The 24,377-nt window shown below is 43.3% G+C and overlaps 1 protein-coding gene across 5 annotated transcripts in view; it reads left to right on the forward strand.

Annotated features, from left to right (window-relative positions):
• Window positions 1-23,911, forward strand: part of XRCC4 (X-ray repair cross complementing 4) — a 322,167-nt gene extending 298,256 nt beyond the window's left edge. For 4 of the 5 annotated variants that reach the window (XM_025215923.1, XM_025215921.1, XM_025215925.1 and 1 more), the window contains 2 exons: window positions 13,126-13,167; window positions 23,022-23,911. In XM_025215923.1, the coding sequence (XP_025071708.1) occupies window positions 13,126-13,167; window positions 23,022-23,130 (151 nt within the window). In that variant the 3' untranslated portion in view covers window positions 23,131-23,911. The remainder of the gene's footprint in view (window positions 1-13,125; window positions 13,168-23,021) is intronic. The other variant, XM_025215926.1, reaches the window with a different exon arrangement.
• Window positions 23,912-24,377: the final 466 nt, after the last annotated feature.

Here is a 24,377-nt window from a genome sequence, read left to right on the forward strand (position 1 = left end):
GGGGGGGCCGGTAGATCCGGGGGTGCCTTTTGCTTACAAAAAGTGATCTTCAGTATATAAAGGTTGGAGACCACTGCCCTAGCTCATCGCTGCGGTGATGTAGCTTCTCGTGTAAACATGCCCTGGAAGTGGTCTACAGACCATAACTTGAGAATAAGTAGTTTGTTGTATGTTATGTGTCAAAACCTATATCAGTAAAATCTTAAATTTCATATATTCTAGTGTCATAATTCCAATATCTTTGTAGCTATCTCTTTGCCTTCCTCTCTCCAGTGGCTGGTCAGCAGGGGGGGTTGCAACAGGTGTTCGGCAGGGTGTGTTGCAACAGGAAAGGTTTTACTTATGGAATACTGGGCCTTTCACTTCTGTCCCATCAATTCAGAGCCAAAATGGACCAGAATCTAGGGCCCACCTCAGCTCCAAGGGAAGTGTCAGAACTACTAGATTGAGGAGTTGGGCTTCCTTTTGTTTGTTGTGTCTCTGGCCTAATGCCTCATCCACATGTGCCTACCCAATGGCCTAGTTTCAACAAGAGGGTGGAAAATCCCTCCCTTGCCCTGTTCTATAGCCCAGCAGGACACTTTCCTAGTAAGTGAGAGAGATGGGTTCAAAGATCCTCAGGCTGAAGAAAGTATAGATGCCATGTCTCCCACTTACTTCCTTGTTAGCTAACTGCTAGCTTACTGAAGCAAATGTGGATGGCCACTCATTCTTTTCCATTTCTTTTTTCATCCCCCTGAGTTAGGACCAGCCATTCTGAATCACAGGCAATTGGAAGCACTGGGTGCCTACATCAGAAGAGGGTTTAGTCATAGAAGATATGATTCAGATCTCTAATCTCCTGGAAGGGGTGGGAGTTAAGACAAATCACTCTGGTTAGTATTTCCTAATGGCTACTTCTAGGCTTTCTGAATTGTCCTAGGAAGGCACCTGCCTCTCCCCATTCTCTGTGGGTGCATCTACACATGCAGTTAATGTGCCTGAATTTTCTGTGCAGAAAAGCGCTCTCTGACGCATGTCTACAAGTGTGCCCCCATCAGGGAGCAAATTGAACCTGACAGGAACAGCCTAGTCCACTCCTACTCCTGCCCTGCTTTGCCCTTACAGCAGCCAGGGGGACTCCAGGCTCCCCTGGGTGCCAGCCCCAGGCTGGCAGAGGACATGGGAGCTTAGCTTCAGCTCCAGAGTATAGCAGGAAGCTGTCCTGGCTCAGTGGGCATCTCTGTCCCAACCAAGGGAAGATCAGGCTGGCCCCAAGCAGATGGGGGCGGGGAGGGGAAGAACTGTCTAATCTCCTTGTGACTGGGAGCCAGGACACACTTCCTAGCCATGTGGAGACTGGGACCTATCCCAATTCCCCCATGGCTAGGAGGCAGCATCTCGCCAAGCCAGGACAGCTCTCCCCACCCCCTGTGGCCCCCTGCTGCCTAGGCTGATTGGGAGCAATTTGCCAGTTGTACCCTGCATGACTCTAACTGGAGGACATCATGTGTGCCCACAGGACATGATGTGGCAGTGGGTCACAGTGGCATGCCCAGAAGCCTGGCTGGCAGTGGTGGGGGGCGCTCCACAGAAGGAAGGATCAGGCCCCTTGGAGATCCAGCAAATGGCAGGAAGCAGCTGGAGTTGCCCAGATACCTGGGAGGCTCATGGCAGGGAAAGGGGAGCTCCCTGACCTCCTGCTACCAGCAGCAATTCGCCAGACCTTCAAGGGGCCCAATCCTTCCTTCTGCAGAGTTCCTCATCCCCTCCCACCCTCTGGGGCCAGGCTGCCAAGGTCACACTGCAGCTCTTTCAGTTGTTTCTCAAGCGTTCAGAGGCATAGGGACATTGTATGAAGATAGGATAGCTTTGCATCTATCCCTTTACCAATGCGTAGGGTTACTCTGAAATTTTCATGCTATAGCTATAAGATGCATCTTTTTCTGGGTTCTCCCAATGTTGCAGAGACTGAGAACATCATTGTTCAGCTACTTTTTTATTTGTACTTGTTGGTGATAAAGCAAAATGGGAGATGATTATACCACTTCTGTATGGTTGTGTATTCGTTCAGGTAAACAAATCAGTTCCTAGGACAGTCACTTTGCCAACTCATTATGTGCTCCAATTGACATACTGACAACATTTGCTGCAGCCAGTCTGTTTAGAGAAAAATACTGAGCTACATAATAAGCTATGCTTAACATTAGTATTAGGGTGATAGGAAAGTAGGGCTAGAGGAGACTTCCTAAAGTCATCTAGTACAGCAGCCTGTTCAAGGCAGGATCATCCCTAACTGAGCCATCCCAGCCAGGTGTCTGTCTTGCTCTTGAAAACTTTCAAGGATAATGATTCCACAATTTCTTTAGGTTGCCTGTTCCAATGACTGACCACCCTCATAGTCAGAAAGTTCCTACTGATCTCCAACCTAAATTTCCTCTGCAGCAGTTTGAAGCCATAGCTTTTAATCCTGCCCCTTATGGTATAGGGAGTCCTCTACCTGCAACACAGAGGCAGTTGACCACATCCCACGTGCTCCTGTGGTTTCCAGGGGCATAGGGCTGCTTGCTGTGATTTGGATGCTCAGTGCTGCCCCCCCACACACATTCCCACCCCCTCCCCCCAGCCTAGTATTCTAGAGCCCTGCACCTGTGGGCCAAAAAAGCCTTGCAACACACCGGGTGCTCACGGCCTGAGTCCCTACTGGTGGTGGCCGAACCACAGAGGAGGCCCAGTCCCTATATTCTGCCCCCTGCCATCCCTACCCACCAGTGGCAACCAGCCACATTGACTTCTGCTTTGGGTGGGGGGTCCAAGCTGAGATCCAGGTGGCAGGATGACTGGCTCTGGCCTCTGAGATGTGGTGTGCAGGAGCCAGGTCCATTGAACTGTGCCCAACCATGGAGATTCTCCTGTTCTCCTGGGCTCAGTTTCAGGTGTATGTGGACATCTTGGGGTGCTTCATGACAGGATATAGGAGCATGGCCAGGGGATGTAGGTGTCCAGGTCCTGGGGTGCATGCAGGGGACACAGAAGAAGCCTCCTTTCCTCTCTCCCTCCCCTTCCCCACCCCCCTCCCCCCTGCTGTCTGTCTGCAGCTGAAAGATGGCCGGAGGCAGGGGCTGTGCTGGCTCAAATCTAGGGGAACTTGAGGTGTGGGGGGCAGCAGCTGGAGCAACCAAGCATGGGGCAAGTGCTAGTGCACCTACCTGCAAAGAAGAGCAAGTGGAGGGGGGCTGCAAAGGAGCTTGGGATGCTGGCAGATAGCAACCTAATTTGAATTGACTGGAGATCTGGTACTGAAGGTCAGTGCAACGATCTAATCTAAATTGATTAAATTAGAGTGCACATCAATTCAGGTCTGTCTTAGACTGGGTTCCGCCATTTTTAGACCAGTCTATGTGTGCTGAACTTCTGTTTTGTTACAGGTTTCTGATCACTTAGACCAGTAAAAGTGTAATGCCTGTACCTAGCCTTAAAGTGACAAACCAGCTGTAGGCTTTCCTTTAGTCAGAGTCTAATAAATGGCAGTATTCAAACTGAACCCAGTGACTCATTGTTATCTTTTATTATTTCATTGTTTCCTCCATTATGGAACATTTCACCAGCTTAGAAAAAACAAAAAGATTTGATATAATTTAAATAAACCTCCTTACCAGACTCAACCAGTTAACTTCCTTATCATTCCTGTAAACAACTTTTTGGATGAGTTGTGATATATCAAGATCACACAATTTCCAATAACGATATTCACTTTGGAGTACAATATGGCTTCTTTCCTAAAGAACTGCTCTGACAGAGTACAATTTTATTGTTGTATTATATGTTGTGTCAGTATTTCACAAGGAAATTTGCCTTGGTCTCATTGAAATGTATTCTAGCTAGAAAGTGGCTTGTAATTTATTTCTTCCAGAGGAAAAAAAAATGTAAACTCTAAAGAATTACTTTAAGCTTGAAACTTGACAGCTTGACAGTACCAAGCCCTTTCCTTAATTGCTTTCATCAGTTCCCACCAGATTTAGAAAGAACTGTTCCTGCTGTTGCATGAATATCTTATTACAATTAAGAATATATGGTATTAAAAAGGCAGGGTTGATTCTTTTCCTTACAGTGTGTGGTGTGAATCTGGATTGTAAATTACTTTAAAAGCTCCTATGGCTTTATTAAAGAGCTCCAAGATTAACCAGCTTGGGGTTTTATAATAAATTCTTCCCTTTCACCTCAATTTGGAGGGAGCATACCCATATCAAATTGTCTGACTGATGCTTTTTAAAGACCTATAAACTTAATTTTTTTCCCTAAGTTAAAAAGCATTAAATACTGAACCCTCAATATCTTTCTATTAATTTTATATTAACTGTACTATAGATTTGTATGCAAGCAATTAGTGTTAAAGTTCTGATGTAAAAAACACAAGCAAATATATTCTAAGATAGCAGTAAAATAACACAGTTAAATTTGGTATCCCGTATCAGATTTCTTAATTTCTTGTTTCCAGTTTACATGACAACCTTAGTACTACACTGAGGGTTATTTTATTATTTTCTTTTGTTTCAAGAGTAGTTTTAAATTATGAAAATGGCCTTTATTAATTTATTGTGTCTCACTTTTGAGGTATTTTAAGCACTTAGCCATCAATACATTTACAAAAGATTGGAAACAGCAAGTATGCATTTGCACATTGATTAAAATACAGTTAACTGCTAAGCTTCTGAGCTGCTAGAAAATCTTATGCAAATACATTCTCTAAAACAGGACTCGATACTGAAAGAAGTCAGTGGAAAGACTCGCATTGATCTCAGCGTGGTTTGGATCATGCCCAAAGACAACTTTTAAATCCAGATCTGTAGTAACTGGTATATATATTATATATATCACCAGTATGCTGTAGATGTAATTTTTTAATGACTGCCAATAATTATGAGTAGTTTAAAAATGTGCTCTGTGTGTGTGTATACACTTACACATGCATATACAGGACCACACCAAGTGGAGAAAGTCTTCTGCAAGGATGTCAGTACTTTGAAACCTTACAACAACAACAACAACAACAACAGCAGACAGAAAAGTGGGAGCAACAGAAACAACGGACATGTCTACACATACACATTTACTTCACAGTAATGTAAATTACTGTGCAGCATGGGCGCATGTCTACACATGCATGCCAGTATTGCCAGTAACTATGGTGACTTACGCCAGCTTGGCCATAAATTTGATACCTGAATGATGCAGGTATCAAATTTACACCCAATTAGTTACTGCACAGTAATGCACATGTAGACGCATTACTGCACAGTTACACAGGAGCCTCCCGGCTGGGTCTGCACAGCCACTAGAGGGCTGGCTGGAGCCCAGCCCCAGGGCTCCTGCCTGGCCCCCACTCCTGCTGCTGGGCTGGGCTGCTCTCTGGCAGCCCCTACCTGCAGGGTAGAAAAACCTGCGGCCATTTTGTTCTGTGGGGCACACACTGCAGGAGCCCGTGCTTGCTGGTGGAGCCCAGCAGGCCCCATATGCCCCCCTGGACATCCCGCAGGCTGTATTTGCTGGGTCTGTCCTGCTCCAGAGGTGCTGTCTGGCCATAGGTGAGTGCTGCAAAGGGCTACCATTTCCTGCACTCCTTGCCCAGTCCTGTGATCCCACCAGGGCTGCTGTCCCTGCCAGCTGTGCCATCAGGACCAGCACCTGCTGCCTCCTGCTGCTTACCTCCCAACTCTCTCTCTTTGCAGGATTATGGTGAAGTGCCTTGAGTGCGCAGCTACAACTCCCTGGCGGTGCCCCTGTCTGGGGTGCTGCCACCAGTTCTCCAGGGCTGGCCACACAGGGTCAGCCACACGGGGACCCAGTCAGCCAGCATGGGAACAATGTCCACGACCTCCCCCATGTCTAGCCCTAGCCCTAGCCCCGCCCACGTGCACCCACCTGTCCGCAGCCCCACAGGTGCCAACTGGACCCAGGAGGAGGTGTGTGCCCTTATGTCCAGTTTTGGGCACCGCACTTCAAGAGGGATGTGGATAACCTGGAAAAGGTTGAGAGGGGGGCTACTTGTATGGTTGAGGGCCTGCAGGTAAGATCCTATGAAAACAGATTGAGGGACCTGAATCTCTTCAGCCTCTGCAAGAGAAGGCTGAGAGGTGATCTTGTGACTATCTACAAGCTTATGGGGGGGGGGGGGGGGGCGGGGAGGAGGGGGGACGGTCAGCAGGGAATAGGGGATACTATGTTTACCAGGGTGCCCCTTGAGGTTCCTAGAAACAATGGCCATAAACTGAAGGAGAGAAGATTTAGATTGGACATCAGGAAAAAATTCTTTATGGTGAGAGTTGCCAAAATATGGAATCGGCTTCCAAAGGACGTGGTGCTTTCCCCTACCTTGGAGGCATTTAAAAGGAGATTAGACAAGCACCTGGCTGGGATTACTTAACCCCAGCTCTCTTTCCTGCCCAGAGCAGGGGGTTGGACTCGATGATCTAATAGGTCCCTTCTGACCCTAGAAATGTATGTGCCCAAGCTGCAAGAGAGTCTCTCGATCCCAGATAGGCCTCATCAGCCATCTTTAGACCCACACATAAGGCACTTAAGGAAGACAATCATCCTGAATTGCAAGGGGTTGCTGATGATGTGTGTAGCTATATATGTATGTTTATGTATACATATACACACACATCACATTTTTAAACTACATCTAATTATTAGCTATCATTAAGAAATTACATGAACAGCATACTGGTGATATTACTGACTTTTTTGAGTTCCTCAACCACTGCTGAAATGAATAGGAGACGGGAAATGAGCCATTCAACAACTACCATTAAATATTCCAGTACTTTAATAATTCTAGGTGGGATTTTTTTGTAAAGTGCTCAGATATTGCACTAACCCTGATCCCAATTCAAACATTTTCCTTGCTAATAGGATTAATGCTGAGTATTTTTTAAAGTCCCACTCTCTCTACTTCTTTCAGCTATCTAAAGTGATTGCACTGTACAAAAGGCTGTGCGCCAATTTTTTTTTTCAAATAGCCATGTTTTTGTGATTGCTCTTTTAAAAAAAAGCCTTACATTCCATAGACACATAAGTCTATTAAATTATACTAATTTATAATTCCTGAACGGATATTTTCAAATATTTTTTCTGAATAAATTTTGTCCCTGGGCTCCAACTTCATCTGCCATGTTTTGCCTAAATACATTTATTTTTTTCCTTAAAGATATAAATTTCAGGAAAAATGGGAGTCACAATGTAAACCTTGGCACAATCTTAACTAATGAAAGACAGAAGGTAGAGACTACTGCTGAGATTTTGGCCTATAAACATGCAATTGTTACCTATTAATCCTCCAGAAAAGAAAGTGGAGGCATCAAATAAGGGACTTGTACTTGAAAAATGTCAGTTACACTCTTCCTGTTTCCCACTGCTACTAAGGGTGGATGAAACCAGATGAGTTTCAAATAAGTGGCACTGTTACTAATAACCTAAGACTGATGTGTAATTACGTTTTCAATGATTCATCTGTATAAAACCCTAGGTTATTTTACATGGGCAGCATCTGGTTCACATGTGCACCATGATTATTCTACTTTGACTGACATCTGTATTCTCCTAATAAAGTCCCAGTTGCATAGATGTGTGGTGCTGCCTTCTTCTTTAATGTACAGACAAAATGTCCTTTTGAACTTACATGCTGAAACTTGCAAAGAGGAAAGTCAGTCCCTGTTTGGCAATAAGTAACGTTGCACTGCAGTTGTTGATTATCAAGGAGTTAACTTGTAAGGGCTGAGTATTTCTTTGGTGCTAATGGTTTGAATTGTCTTTTTAAGATTCCCCATAAACTTCCATGGAGCCATTTCAGATTTATATTGATGGTACCAGGACTGAACATAAAATCTTGCTTAGCACTCAGAACCAAGAAGGCTTTGGAAATAGAAGAACAATAATTTTTTTGTGATATTTTTTAAATCCCTGTATGCCTGATAAAGTTGTCTGATATTTGCACTCCTTATTTCAAACTAAGCAAGATAAAGTTAAATCTCTGCATCTTTAGGTCGCTGCCTGGAATAGATTCAGGTCACAGTGGTCAAAACTACCGATGGTTATTTTGTGTCCTATGGAAAATAAATGTGTCCACATTGCAACAATCTTCCATCACGCTCACCACACATTTTAGTAAAGGCAAGCAATGCATGGGCATGAAAATTGAACCACAGTGAGATCTTCTTAATTCAGGACCAAGGGATGGGTGGTGTGACTGAAGAAGCGTGAGCTACTTCTGTCTGTGTTGTACATTTTCTTTGTGCTGTAGCCCATAAATCTGAACCCAGCGCTTTCTTTGAGCAGTATATTCACCTAAAAATATAATTAAAGAATTGATTGCTATCACCAATAGGCAATTCATATCAGTTCATATCTTGTAAAATCAGTTAACCTCAAAAGCAGAAGTTACGCCTCTTCTAAGAATTGTTTTAAAGTTTGCTGTGTAGCTTCTTTTACAAAATACTTAAAAATCATGGAGGCAAATCTGTTTGGAGTCAGTTCCCATGCTGTCACTCACTACACCAGATCTTTTAGTTGCCACAGCTCCATCAGAATCAGTTGGATTATGTTAGTTTATATGATATGAACATGAAGGCTTCTGTTTTACAATGAGATATTTTCACATATAAAACTATATTTAAAAGTCTCTGAAATTTAAGGGCTGAGTTTGGACCGTGTATGAAGAAGAAATAGAGAAGCTGATTAGGGAAAATCTGTTATTTGTGAAATTCATAAAAAAGGCATAGGAAGACCTAATGCAATGGTCCTGGTTAGCTGAGATTTGTTGTTTCTTGAGGCAATGCAACCCTTCTTAAAATTTCTATGCTACAGAGTCTTTGCAGCATCCTGACAAGCAATGATGACAAGGCTTTTTGGTCTGTTAATCTTTTCCATTAAAGTATGTTATGCTAATTTGAGTTGTGTTCCATACTGCAGTCCCAGGAAACTAGAATGAGCTGAGGACCTATTTGGGTTTTTGAGTGGATAGGGAAGTGGATCACTTTGAAGTGAACAAATTACTTTTTGTGTTAATTTGATCAATTTAATTGTATATCTTATAACAACTGTAAAATACTAGGAGCTGGAGATGAGTAGTTTTGTACATGAAATAAGTAATATTGCTTGGGGTGCGTTTCCTTCCTCCATCTCACAGACATTTCTGTATGTGATCCTTCCAAAGGGAAAGATGCTAGATCAGGTTTTAACTAAATGTCAAAAGGGGGAAAAATTGAGAATTTTACTAAGACTACTGGAAGAGAGTTAACAGAGTAAGGACCAGATTTTCAGCCCCACTTCTCTCCCCTTGGTACTCATTGAGCTGCATCAGAAGGCAGGATCTAGCTGAAGTTGATGTGATAGGTAGAAGGGAATTCGCAAATGGTGAAAATCTGGTAGAGCTGACCTCTGTTCTAACCTCAGCTGACCATAGGCTTAGGAGGCATTGTTATGAAAAAGTAGGAGTTTGAAGGTGGAGGAGACAAAACCACCATGGTAGTAAGACAAGTGTAGCCATCATTTATGAAGTTCTTGAATCCTCCTTCACCTTGCGGCACTATATTTTATGTTTTTTTCTGTATCTATTGATCTTTCACAATCCCTCGCAGTTGTGAAAGATGAATGTCTTCCATGGTCATATTATCTGTGGGTACAAAGATGGCTGATGAGACCTGTCCAGAATCAACAGGTTCTGCTGTGGCTCGGACACAAGTTTCTGTGCAGGGTGGGTGGTTTTGGGTTCTTGATTCAGTCCGTGACACCATTTCTGCCACTCCTGCTTTTCCATCTCCTTTTGTCATCGTAAGGTTTCAAAGTATTGAGATCCTTGCAGCAGACTTTTCCTTTATTTGGGGCAGTCCTGGGTGATAGTCTCCCACAAGTTGATGTTGATCTTGCATTTTTTCAAGTTGGCCTTGAGGACATCCTTGAAGCACTTTCTCTGTCCTCCTCTTGAGTGTATGCCTTGACTGAGCTAGATGAATATAAAGCTTGCTTTGGGAACCTGGAGTCAGACATCTGCATAACATGACCAGCAGTCCCAACTTTCTCTCTGTTCTGAAGAAAGCCAGGAGTTGTGGCATTCCAGGATCCTTTCTCCCTTCCCTACATCCTGGATAAATTGAATTCTTGAACATCTGTATGGAAGCTTCATGTTATTTCAGGAGGTTATCTTTAATTCCTCCCAGCTGAGTGTACTCAGACTGAACAGCAAATTCTAGATCGTTGAGGAATCTTAGGAGAGAATTTGGCCATCACTATTATACTATAAATGTGAATGTGATAAGAAACCAACTATAGGACCAACCATGTAAAATGACCTTACAAATTTTAACTGACCTTAAACATTTAAGCTGCTTAATTTATAATGTGTGAGCTGTATAAAAGGTCTTGGCAAGTTGGTTAGCAAAGTAAAAGCAGTGCATATTTTGGTAGTTATAACTCAGAAATCACATTCTGAATTTTTTCCTGTGAATATGTTAGCAGTGAATACATTTCTCAAAATAAACATGTGATCTAATTTGTTTAAGTAAGAAGGATTTTAAGTGGAAATGAGCCACAGAAATGTGTGCCACTTGTCTCAAACAAACATGGTTTAGGCTTTTTTATTTGGGTCAAATCTATTGCTTAATTTTTTTAAAAGACCCGTGTTAGTAAGCAATCATAAGTATGTTTAATCAGATAAAAGATCCATCACTACATTTAATTTGCCCACCCTAATGCATTTTTGTATTGCAGTTCATTTGAGTTAAAACCTGATCTTTCTTCTGTTGAAGTCAGTTTGGAATTTTTCTAGTCAAGCAAGTTCAAGTGCTTTAAAAGGACTAGCTTTGTTCTTCATTTAAATGAATTGTTGTCTGAGCAACAATTAATAAAGTTTGTGTATAGCATTCTTAGAGTCTCAAGTACTTATCTGATGTTATAAGACTAAATAATTTTATAGATCATTATTAATGTGAAGCAATCTAAATCAGTATTTATGAGGTATAGGAACTCCCAGTTACTGCAATAGATTTGTCTTCAAGTTAGCTGTTGTAGCAACCAGTAAATCTACTTCCATCATATTTGAGTGTCTCCCAAGTCACTCTCCACCCCTAGGATTCCAGGATAGTTATGGAACTTCCATTCTTTGTGTTTACTTTAAAAATAACCCCTGCATAAATCATTCACCATTTCATGGAACAAAGAGTAGCATTTGTAGGGACTTCTGCTTATGTTTTGCAGTTGTACTGTTTTCTAAATGAATGTCTTAAGTTTTTTATTTATTGGGAAAATTCCAGATTTATCATGCTCCATACTGGTTATGATGAATGCAGGTGCAGTTTGGCCTTCAGCCAAAGGTTGAGGTTTATTAAGGGACATTGATTCCATGCCTGCACTTTAGATTTGTGGTTACTGCATTGAAAATATTTTTCATTGAAAGTGTAATTGAACAGGCTTAGAATTATCTGTCTGACCTTAACTAGGACAAATTGAGCTTTATATAGCAGGTATGGGATGATGTGAAAATCTACCACCATCAAGGCGTATACCAGGAAGGAGTCAGATAATTCATAAGGGTGGGAAGTTTTTTTTTGGGGGGGGGGTTGTTTTTTTGGGAGGAGGGGGGGGTTGACCCATTTCATGAGCACACTGTCTGTCATCACCCACTTATACCGACCTGTGTGTTAAAGCTGGGCATAGTCTGAACTCAGCTCTGCCTATCATTGCAGTTGGCTTTAAAATGGCTGATTGCATTGTACTCACACACCTGCAACTTAAAATGGATTTAGTTTGTCTTCACTATGATTTATGCTACAGCAGGGGCAGGCAATTATTTTGGGCAGAGGGCCACTTACTCAGTTTTGGCAAGCCATCAAGGGCCACATGACAGGCAGCCAGGGGCAGATAAGTATTCATTTTTTTAATTTTTTAGGGGCCCCATGGGCCAGCTAGAATGGCCTGGCAGGGCGCCTCATGGGCCCGGGCCGCATTTTGCCCACCCCTGTGCTACAGCAATGGCTGTGATACAGTACAGCTGGCTAAAAAGGAAGATTTCTTGTTCATGGAGAGTTTTGGAAACCTAGACCTTTTTTCTCCGTAAAATTTCTCATGCACCAGAACCTTGGAGAGGACTTCATTTGAAAACACTGACATGCAGTGTTCCATAAATAAAATGATCCATCCAGACCCACGCCAAGATGGCTACTGCCCCTGCCCCTTGCTGCTGATTGGCTTCAATGGCTGCCTGTCATGTGGCCCCACCCATCTCCAGTTGGTGGTAAGGGATGGGGCTGCATGACAGGCAGCTCTCTCAGCCAATCAGTGGCAAGGAGATGGGGGCCATATGGGGAGTGGTGAGGGGTGGGGCCATTGGGGCCCCTCGGCCAATCATGGAGGGGGGTGCCATGCTCCACCTGCAAAATGACTGCTGGGCCCCACATGCTGCCTGTGAAATTGGGGGGGGAGGGGCAGCTGCCCCAAATCCAGTAGGTCCCTAGGTATAAATATAAGGAAAGGTTGTCAAGCATTTCATTTGTCATTTTAAAGTTGCATTGGTTTAATACAGGAGTTGCCAATATGCCACATGCTGCATAGCAGCAGTGGCACACGGCAAGTGGCTCAGGTAGCAAGTTGGGCACGAGAAGAGGATCAGAGTGGCACTTGGGGAGGGTGCAGAGCTAATCTGTAACATGCCTGCCAAAAAGGTTAGCTCCCACTGAGTCAGTATATAGTAAAAACATCCTAACATGTTTTGTGCACTCCAAAGGTACTTTTGCTTCTTTTGCATCGTAAAAGTTCCTTATGTCAGTTGTTTCTCTTTGAACTTCTTATTTACAATTTAAATGTAATTTGATTTAATTAATGTTAATAACATTACACCATTCCACAAAGGGGCTTTTTCCCACTTTGACTATTCAACCTTTTCCTGAACTGGTGAAATTACATCCAAGACTACTGTATTCGGTAAAATACTTTTCAGTTTCTTTACTAACATATGTTCAAGGCAGAGCTCATCGATTGTAATTCCTGCCACTGATGATTTCAACCAGTAAGTACTTCATGATTCCAGGATTGCAGTTTTTATTTTATAAGGTCAATCAGAAATTTATAGCTTCGTTTTCACTTTGCTTCCAGGAATAAGTGCCAGAACAGACACAATATGGAAACTGCCTGCCTGTAAGTGTGCTGACACCCTCACTACTGCCAAAATATAAAGTCAGTTCTTGAGAATGTAGATTTTTCATATATACATGAAAAAAGCCTATGTTTAATACATATTAAAGACTGGCTGACACCTTACACTCTTTAGAACCAGTTGAAGAAGTAGAGTTGATCATGTTTTACTTACATGTGGAGTCTGTTGCATTCACATTTTCTGTGAAACTCTCTTAGTCTATCTGTTTACATAAGAGGCTTCCCCCCTCCTTTATTACCCTATCTTTTTTTCTTTATATGTTACATGTTGCTTTTTTTTGGCAGGTTGACTTAGGCAGGCAATATGATGCCTCCTTTCTCTTTAAGATCTTATAGCAAGGAGGAAGTCTGTCATGGTGGGCTAAAGATCTTATGCATAGCCACAAGCATTGGCAAGCTTTCACTCAGGCTTCATTCTAAACCTGTGATCCTCAATCAGGGTGTCATCAAATCCTTTTAAGGGTGCCATGGTATACAATATTAGCACTGTCAGGTGTGTAAACAACTATGTGATTTACAAAATAAACCCAGAGATTTTAAGTGAGAATCCAAAGTGTCAGAGACATTCTGATCTGTTGTGGTCTGTCAGAGTTCTTTGCAACCAACAAATTGCCCTATTATTTTTTTCGTAGTCAAAAAACAAGTGAAAACTAAGAGCTGGCATTTTCACAGAGGTACCTTGAGTTCAAAGAAGTTGAGAACCACTGGTCTAACCCCTTTTTCTAATCTTTTCTTAGAAATTATTGCTGCTGAGCAATCTTTTTAAACGGGACCATCTGCAGCCACTGGAGATACCAATAAGACATCAGATTGCTGATAATCAAAGAATTGTTTTTACTGAGTGTATCACATCCCTAATGCAAATTTTACTCCTACGTTTTGTTCTGATAATTGCACGTAACTGGTTGAGATATTCTAGCTACTACTGAAGTGAATTCTCATTTTCTGTTTGAACTACTGCTGCCACCTATATTTATGATACTGAAGAGAAAATACCTTAAATCAGATTTTTCTCTAACATTATCAGTTTCTTATGCCATTAATATAACATTCTTTTCCTGATCAATGAGACAATAACATATTATGTTAGATTGCTATGAACTTTCAGATATATAAAAAAATTAAGAGGAAGAAAGTTTTAAAACTGAAACTTTCAGTTCTAATCTGAGAGGCAACCTCACACCTTGCTAGGCAAGGCTAGAGCTAAGCAGTATTTCAGTGGGTGTATCTGCATGTGCAATTAGTGCAGAGCAATAAACTCTGGTGCAGTTTACACCAGTTTTTATTTCTCCTGGGTGCAACATTTACACATGCAACCAGGACCACAGCATATTGAGCTGGGGTGGAGCAACCCAGGGTTGGCAGGGGGTGTCAGCCCTTGGCTCCAGGTGATGGTGCTGGGTGGCAGAAGGGCTGGCTGGAGCACAAGGGTGCTACAGTGTGGGCGTCTAGCGGGCAGGCAGCCCTCGCACCATAACACCCTCATGCCCCAGCCAGCCCCAGTCGCTGTCTACATGTGAACTGTCTACCAGAGACTAGCACTTGTCCTGGTCAGTACTATCCTATGGTGAAGATAATTAATTTACTATGCTCTGAAACAGGGGCACATGTAGATAGTGAGGTGTTACTGTGGAGTTAGTAAACTCCACAGTAAAGCACATATGTAGATGCACTCAATTTGTAACAAAATCACACTTTCACATGTCAAACCTTAATACAGTGGCTTCAAGAAAAGTTTAGAACATACAGTTCCAGGACATGTCCAGAATTAACTACGCTTCCTAGGAAGCATTTAAAATACAAAATTCCTACAGTATTTATTTTTTCTTGAGATTAAAACCATCAATGAAAGTCAGTATAACTATGCTGGTGTATCTATCCCAGCAGGTTAAGTACAATGTTCTTTATGTTTCAGACATGTGCAAGTGATATATTAAGATCACTGATTGTGCTAATTAGTAGCTTTTGGCCTCGTATTTCAGAACACATGAAAAGGTTTAATCCTTTGCTACCAGAAAGCCCTTTTTTAATCATGGCAGTTGCAGCATTTGCATAAGAAATGATTTTCTCTCTCTCTACCTCCTTCAGAGGTATTACAGAATGAAACTGGCTGAGTATTCCAGCTGCAACTCCATGTGGAAATTTCTTGGGAGGAGTTGTGTGTGCATATAGGAATAGTTAGGTCACTTGAAATAAATGGTATTGGCCAGTCCATTCCATTGTAGAAAAGTGATGCTCTTTTCTCCACTGTATGCATTACCATAATATCAGCCTGCTGTGTTGTGCTGTGTCAGAGTGTCCAGTACTATGGCACATCTCTGTCTTCTGTTTCTTGTGATTCATCTTCAGCCTTGAAAAGCAATTTGGTGCTGTAATGGCTTTCTCCCAAATTCTGGCCAAGAACCTGAGCTGGTGTAAGTCAGCAGAGCTCCATTGACATCAGTGGAACTACAGTGATTTACACCAGCTGTGAATCTCACCTCTTGTTCAAATTTAAAGAGCTGAAACCAAATGTTAGGAAATATGAAATTCTGTCTTAGAGTCAGCAGCTTTCCAGATGTGTTAATGAAACTTAAAGTTTACTAAAAGACAAGTTTTCAAAAAGTGATCCAAGAAAAGAATAAACTCTCAAGAAGAATGCCTTCCTTACAGGCTTTCTGGCAAGAGATGGCACTAGAACTCACTGCAATTTAAATAAATTAATTCATTTATTCATTGTTGAACAACTTCAGCAAGAATCCAAAATTAGAAATACTTTCACAACAGAGGGAAACCACTGGCACTTAATAAATAATGTAACTGCAGATATGAATCTTACAGTTTTAAAGCCAAAATGAAGTTGCACATGGGATTTCTTATAAATTGAATGCATTCAGTTTATAAACCTAGCTGCTTGATGCTGGCACTATGATTTCAGCAGATTAAGTGAACCATGGTGTTAAAAAAAATGAGGCCTTTATACAACCTTGCTTATAGAGTTAAAGCTTATAAGTAACCTACCTGTTCATCTCAGCCACTATTTTTAATCTGCAATGGGTATATAAACCTGATTTTAATTTACATATCAAGATCAATGTTGAGGTTATCAACACTAAAAACCTAATTGGAATCTTGTACTTTCTAAATTAAATCTTTTAAAATAAATGGCTTGTTGATAAGTAGAGATTCAGAGCCAGTATATGCAAAAAAATAGTCCTTTAGGGATCGCTTACACTGCATAATGATACGTGTAGAGATACCTAAGAGATTTCTCCATGAACTTTCTTAGGTACTAGGCGCAATCTAACTGTGGTAGCATGGAGTTCCTTCCAGATTTCTCTGCTCAGAAGCTTGTTTAGACTTAGGATGTGTATCTCTGTTTCACCACTCTGCAATGTAGTTCTGTCCTTCAGCTCAACGCTATAAGGATAGTGCATTTTCAAGGGGAAGAAAAAATGTAGATATTACATAATCTTTAAGCTGAAAGTAGGACAGAATGGCACCTTATCAGCTAATTAATTCAGAGAGGCATGAGTTTTCATGGGCTGCAACCTGCTTCCATCAGATGTTATCAGTGGACTAACACGGCTGACTACTAGTCTCAATCCTTAGGATGTTAGAAGACTGCTTGTGCTGCTCAGAATAGTGTTGACTGCTTAATCTTGCCTGCCAGGAATTCTGGTTAGATTTTGACAACACATTAGTCCCAGGCTGTCCAGCCATGGCCTTGTCTAGGGCCTTGGCCTACCTGACGCAGCTGCACATCCTAATCTGCTACCTCCTCAGCTGAGCATTGGGGTAGAATAGGTGGTCATAATCCAATATCTGGGCCTAGCCACCCGCACACTCCCTGCAACCAGAGTGGCTAACCAGGATCAGCTGCCCCTTTACCCTTTTCTATAAAAACCCCTGACCTGGAATGGGAAGTGTCTGCGTAACAAGACTTGATCCTGTACTCAGACTGACTCTTCTTTGGCTTATGCATCTACTGGCTCTCTGACAGATGTTCTGACAACCTGATCTGACTTGCCCGTGGACCCTGAGTTTGACCTGACTCAGCTTTGGTTTGATCTCCTGGATCCCTGACCTAGATGACCTTCTAACTTCTTGCTGTGCCTCACCCTCTGACTCTGTACCACAGACAGATCTTCTGGCTTCCCTGCACACTCCCCTTGGAGTGCAGAATCTGCACACTCCCCTTGGATCTTGGTTGCTTCTTCTGACCCTGGGTGACCCCCCCGCCCCAGACCTTGCCACCCATGACCCAGCATAACACAGACTTCTTTTGACACACAGCTCTCTCTACCTAGTTTTACCTACATCATGGGTAGGCAACCTTATTCAGCTGTAAGCCAGAATGACTCACTCGGGGTTGGAGGCAGGTGTCTGGGCAAGCATTTGGATGCTGCTGTTGCCACTGTCCATCTTCCCAATTGGCATGGGAAAACTGCCTGTAACTGGCACTACTTCATACAGCAGCATGGGGAGGGTTCCCGCATCACACATGCATCTCTGCGGCAGGATAGGGAAAGCACCCACAGAAGATGTCCTTCACCACTGAATGCAATTGAAACCTCATATCTATGTGCCTAATCCAAAGGTTCTGTGGGCCAGATCTGGCCTGTGGGCTGTAGGTTCAGCCCATGTTCTACATCTGATTTTACCTCTACCATCAAGATAGCCAAATGCTTGGACAAGACCAGATAAACATTTTGCAGATCGAGCTGGTTGGAAATTTTCCAGTGAAAGAATTTAGTTGAAAATTGCAAACTAGTTAACTGCTGGTTTAAGCAAACTTCTTTGAATTACTGGCTCTTCCTGATTTTCTTGTGGGATGCTGGGAAGCTGAGGATCCATAGCTCTGGGGCAACCTCACCATTCTAGAGCTTCCTGAATTTTCAGGCTGCAGACAGGGAGGAGCCTCAGATCCAGGGATCCCCACCTCAAAATGAAACTCGGCTCGTAGTTCCACAGGTTGGTATCTATCAGACTCCTGACTTGAGCTGGAGTTCTTAGGGCTTCCAGGTTTCCTGCAGCAGAGCTAGAAGACCAGGAGATTTTTTTAAAATAGTGGGAGTCCAAACAAAACCAAATTTTGAAATATCTCCATTTCCCACAGGCAAAAATTCTGCCATTGGCAGTAACATAACTAGAGCAAGTGGGGCACAAGCCCCAGGAACTTATTTAGATGGTGTGCCAGAATGGCAGCTGCTGTCACCACTGGCTTAACTACGAGCACTGCCCTGGGCACCATCCAGAGCACAAAACTTCTAAGTTACGCCTTTAACTGTTGATCTAGTTAGTCTGTAGTTTGAGTGCTGTTGGATGCTCACTTACACTGGACCTTTCATGGCAATATCTGAGTAACATTTTTCCATTATGTCTGGCTGGATCTTCCTATCCTGGTAGGTAATGACCTGGCTTCAGAAAAACATGAATTTTTCACCTCCTGTCTGGATTACAGCAATGAAATATACTTGGGCATGAAGCCACCAGCCTTTAGGAAACTCCAACCAGTGCAGAATGCTACAGCATGTCTTCTTAGCAATACAGGCTACCACAGGCACCTCAGACCTCCACTTTTTACAATGGTTTCCTATGTAATATTACATCTGGTTCATGGTTTTCGCCCTTATCTTCAAGGCATTTAGTAACCTGGACTCAGAATATCTAAAATACTGTCTGAAGCTCCATATTGAGATTAAGGACCAGCACCAACAGTTTTGCTCCACCAGACACAGTGGAACTTCCTATCATAAATCTGAAAAAAATGGAGCTTGCTTGGAGACCACTCTGAGACAGAAGTAAAGGCTGGGACTTTCATGAACCTCAGCATCAGCCATTCCAAGTACAAGGCACACTTCTTCAGCTTTCCATTCTCTAACATGGGCCTGCCCAGTTGACAGCCCATGGGCCACATCCAACCCACAAGGGATTAAAATGTAGCCCATGGGCTCCTGCTTCGTCCCATTGCTTCTGATGCTGCAGTAGCCCCAGGCTCTGGAGCAGGGTAGCACAGCATGAGGGAGCCCTGTAAGCCTTCTGCTTGCATGGCAATGGGAAGAAAGGGTGTGTGCGGGGGGGAGAGGGGGCTGATGTCCACATCATGAAGAGCAGGTTGTACAATCTATGTAGTGTGTTCCCTGACTGCTCAACATTTAGATGTCCCTACTCTCAATGTATATCCAAAGCAGTGTTCAGATTTAAAAATGTGACCCTACCAAAGCTAAACACTCCACTGCCACACAGTGGGTGTGTCTACACAAGATGCTTTACTGTCCAGTAGACTAATCTACTGTGTGGTAAGCTGTCACTATTTACATGTGCACACATTTACTGTGCAGTAAATTAGTCTACTGTGCAGTTAGTCACTACCCATAAATACAGGGTAATAGATGCATGTGTAGATGCTGGCCAGGAGCAAATTTGCTCCTGGCCAGCCCCAATACTAGGGGGCCACAGGGGATGGGGAACCCCCTTAGTCCTGGCACTACTCAGCTCCTTACTCCCCCCCAAGAGCTGAGAGCTGAGCAGCGCTGAGCTGGAATAGCTCTCTGCCCCCAATCCTGGTGCTGTTCAGCTCCTGGCTCCCCACAGGACCTGGGAAGTGAGCAGCACTGGGACTTGGGTGCTTCCCTGCTTCCCCCTGCAGCCCAGGGCTGGTTGGGAACTGTTCCCATTCTGGGAAATCTCCATGCATAAGTGGGACAGTTCCTGGCCAGCCCTGGACTGCACAGGGAAATCCTTGTGCAGCCCAGAGCTGACTGGGAGCTACCCCAGAGGTGGGGACAGCTCCCAGCCAGCCCCGGGCTGCACAGGGAAGCTCCGCTGGGCATAGGGCTTGTCCCCATGTGCACAAGGCAGGCGAGATCTGCAGCAGCAGCTGTCATCTGGCCCCATACATATCAGGACTCCTCTTGAGGTCCTCCAAGTAAATCCCCGGGCTATCACACTCCCAGAAAAGGTTTACTGTGCATTATTTTACTGCGCAGTAAGCCCTTATAGCATTACTTGCACATGTAGACTGTCCCAGTGTTGCCTTTGGGAACAAGATAAGAGAAAAAATAAATCAGATGTGACAGGCTGTTCAATGCAATACAGGAAAGCTCTCAGATCATATGATTAGCCATATAAGAAACCACATAGAACAGAATGAAATAGAATAGTATGGTAGTCTGATGTAATAGTATCAGAATCTGGCTGCAAATTTTCAGCCAGGCCTCACTACATGTCCACCCCTTCTGAATTAACAAAACTGCACATGAACACATATATCCCTGGATCACTGGTGCAATTCACAACTGTAAAAATTCTAGCATTGAACTGACAGAGCAGGAGGTCAGGGACTTGAAATTTGTTCCTAAAAACTATTAGACAACAGGTATAAGCTAAACATCAGGGCATTGGCAACACATAGGGGGTGCACGTGCACCCCCTGATCATGGCGGTGCACCCCCTGCGAAAAGGCCCTGTCAACACTGCCAGTGGCGCCTGCAGGCAGTTGCTGCTAACCATCTCCCCCCCACCCCGGTGGCATCTGTGTGTGGTCCGCAATCACCACTGGCTGCTGCCAGTACTGCTGGTGGCATCTGTGGGTGGTTGCCGACTGGTGGTCAGCGCTCAGCACCCCTCCCACACACTGCCGACAGTGCTGCGGCCACCTGGAGGAGCTCCCTGCTTGCCACCGCCATGCTCCTGCCGCCGACAGCACTGCTGCTGCCTGCAGGAGCTCACCATGCCCCCCCAGCCTCTAGGGGCACGTGGCATTCATGCATCAGGGCAACTAAAGAGGAAATAAATTCAGCAACAGTCTTTGTGGAAGAAAAAAACAGTCCTGGGAGTGACCTAAATACTGCCAAATTGTGATGTATGTCAATAGTGACATAAATAGCTGCTTTTTATATTTCTTTACTTCTTTGACTTTACCTCATTCTTCCTGTCCACATTCTAAGTGAAATTGTCATGTTCAGCGTCCTAAGAATAAGGGGCATTAAAGCAACTGGAGGTTAATCTGGTGGTATTTGCTTGCTTGCTTGCTTTATTTATTTATTTATTTTTATTCAGTGTGCATGTCACCTCTCCTAACAAAGGCTCAGAGCAGCTTACAATAAGAGAACAGAGCAACTTATAAAACAGGAGAACAAACAAGAGAGAGAAACTACTGAAAAGGCACCTAGAATATCAACATAAAACAAAGACCCTATTAACATTGTCCCAGCCTAGTTTTGTTTGCTCAATGCCTACCCAAATTGGAAAATCTTGCAGCACTTCTGAAAGATGTCCAGGTTCAGTTTCTAGCAGGTCTCAAGACAGAGGGAGTTCCAGAGCAAAGGAGCAACTTCTGAGAATGACCTTCCATGCGTTTTCACCTAGCAGATTTGGCACATTGATGGTACTTGCAGGAGTTGCTCTTTACTGACCTTAGGGATCGTGATGGGGCATAACGGAAAAGGTAGCTCCTTAGATATGCAAGGCCCAGATCATTGAGGACCTTATAGGTCAAAATCAGCGCTTTGAAAATCACCTGGAAAGCTATTGGGAGCCAGTATGGACTCCAGCCAGCATTATACACTTCAGGGGAGCCATTCTGCTGCAGAAGGTAGGCCACTGCATTCTGCACCAGCTACAGCTTCTGAATGGTCTTCAAAGACAGCCTTATGTAAAGTGCACTGCAGTAGGGCAGCCTTGAGGTTGCAAAGGATAGTGGTGGTCAGATCTGAAAGAGAACATTGCAGCTTTCTCACCAGTTGGTGCCCCTAGCCACCACTGCCACACAAAGATCCAGGTGCAGCAGGATCCAAGTTTGCAAATATAAGGGACAAGGGGAGGCTGAACCCCATCAAAGATATATGTCCTAGTTTCCACCTCAGGTTAAGTGATCTACCTACCATCACCTCTGTCTTGTCTGGATTCAGTTTTACTTAGTTCACCTGAATCCAGTCCCCAGTTGCATCCAGGTGCTGGGAAAGGACTGACTGCAGAACCTGGGTCAGATGAGAAGAGGTAGAACTGGGTATAGGGGAAGATACAGAGGGGTGTGTCACTGCAGTCCTACCCACCTTCCACCTGTGTGGCATGTAGGTTCCTCCTTCCAATACATGTTCCCTGCCTGTCCCCTGCAGTTTTCCCCCGCTGGTCAGGAGCAGGTGCTGGAAGGAGTAACCTGCACAGTGCCACTCCTGTCCCCAGCTGATGCAGTCTTGAGAGAGAGTCCCAGAGCCTTTCTTGAACCACTTCTGCCCCATATTGATGAATAGAGAGCCAGGCTTGGCCAAGGACAGCAGCGGCACATAGGTCTCCCCTTCCAACCCCCACTTCCAATTAGTGGGGAACATTGGAGAGGGAGGGAGGCAACAGGCAAGGAGCGGAGGCTGGAAGGAGTAAACTGTGCATCGCCACCACTGTTCCCAGCCAAGCACAGCTGCTCACTCAGTTGTTCCCCAAATCCCCCCAGTTAGAGCGGGACAGGAGTCATTCTTCCCAACCCTGCACCCCCAGGTCAGCCAGCTCCTCAGTATCCCCTGCTGGCCCAGGGGCCATACCTCAGCCCCATGTCCCCATTGTTAAGGAACAGTATGCAACACCCGTCTTCAGTAAATTCTAGTTTCACCCATGGCTGGGTGAGATCAGCATGTGGCTAGCACCTCACTCCAAATCTCCACAAAGTCTTACCTAGCAACCTTAGAGACACATTGACATCTCAGCAATGTTGTACATGTATATGTTGATCCTATGTTGAACCTTAACAAAAGATCTCTGAATAGACAATTAAAGGATTAACTTTTCTGTGTTTGTGCCTGATTTCTTAATTGTGCATCTACATTTGTTTTTATAAGTATCATTACTTTAACTTCTAGACCTAATCCTGATCCACCAGAGGCAAGAGACAAGCACTCAACCAAGACGTCATCTTTGGAAATACCAAAAAATACTGCTGAGCCAGAGGATCTCTTTGATGACATCTAACTATGAGTTTTGTCTGTTTTTGGTGAGAAACTGAAAAAATAATGTTTATATTCGAAACAAGCTGTTAAACCATAATGTTTTATTATACTGAAACTGACTTAAGACCCCCATGCAAAGGTGGTTATTTCTAAATAAGAATACATTATTCTAGTCTATCTAGGTACACATCCATTGTCCAAATTTTTCACCCCAGAATTTTAGTTTCTTGAGCTTCCAAAGTTTGGGCCATTCTGCCATTCATATATTATTAGTGTCATTCTGGTGATGCAAAGTAGCCTGAAACCAATTCAGGGTGTGAATGAAAATTCATAGAATAATCCTACAAGGTCATAGGCCTGTTACAGTGGATTACTGTAAGTGTCTCTAGGACAGAGAATGTGTCTGAGGAAAAAGGACATGGCCAGGACATCTTTATACCCAGATGTGGAAATTCAGTCTGAAGGACATCTGGAAGTCCCACCTTGCATGTCCTCAGGAAACACTCTACCTTTGTATTCACCCTAACAGTTGCCCACTTTCTTGAGTTGCTCAACACAGTTCAAACGCAGCCCAGGAGTTGTCATTGAGATGCTTATTAAAAAACAATGAGTTAAAAAATTATACCTTGTAACATACAATAACAATATAAAAGTAATTTTGTAAGTTCCTTAAATCCAACAGAAGATACTTTTCTAGGCTGAATATGATTTCAATATGCACTGTAAAATGTATTTTTGCCTTTGAGAGTATAATATAAGTCAATATTCTTTTCTTTTGTATTGAAATATAGCCATTAAAACAATCATTTATGATGCTTTAATGATTTTTCTTATGATGATTTTTTAAAAGAATAAATGCATTAAAATGATTTCTTTACTGGAGGGGAGGGTGGGGTTTGTTTGCCTACTTTTATTTTTTAGGTTGGAAGCAGTAAATGTAAAGGTTGTAGATGGCAAAATACATGAATGCCTGATTTTTTTTCCTGCCTGAGTAATCAGAATTCATTTATGCTACACATGAAATCCCTGATTCTGCAAAGGTTTGCACATGTGTTTACCTGGCAGTGAGCCTACTCAAGCATGTAAAATTAAGCATGGGCATAATTTTTTGTACAATCTGAGCTTTGCAGATAGATCCCCTATCCTACTAAAGCTCTGATCCAGCAATATATTTAAGCATGTGAACAGTCCCGCTGCAGAAAGTAGGATTATTCAACATCTTCAAGTTAAGTACTTGTTGCATATGTTGTATCTTAAATGCAGAATTCA

The sequence above is a fragment of the Alligator sinensis genome, unplaced genomic scaffold, assembly GCF_000455745.1.
Source record: "Alligator sinensis unplaced genomic scaffold, ASM45574v1 scaffold122_1, whole genome shotgun sequence".
Lineage (NCBI taxonomy): Eukaryota > Metazoa > Chordata > Crocodylia > Alligatoridae > Alligator > Alligator sinensis.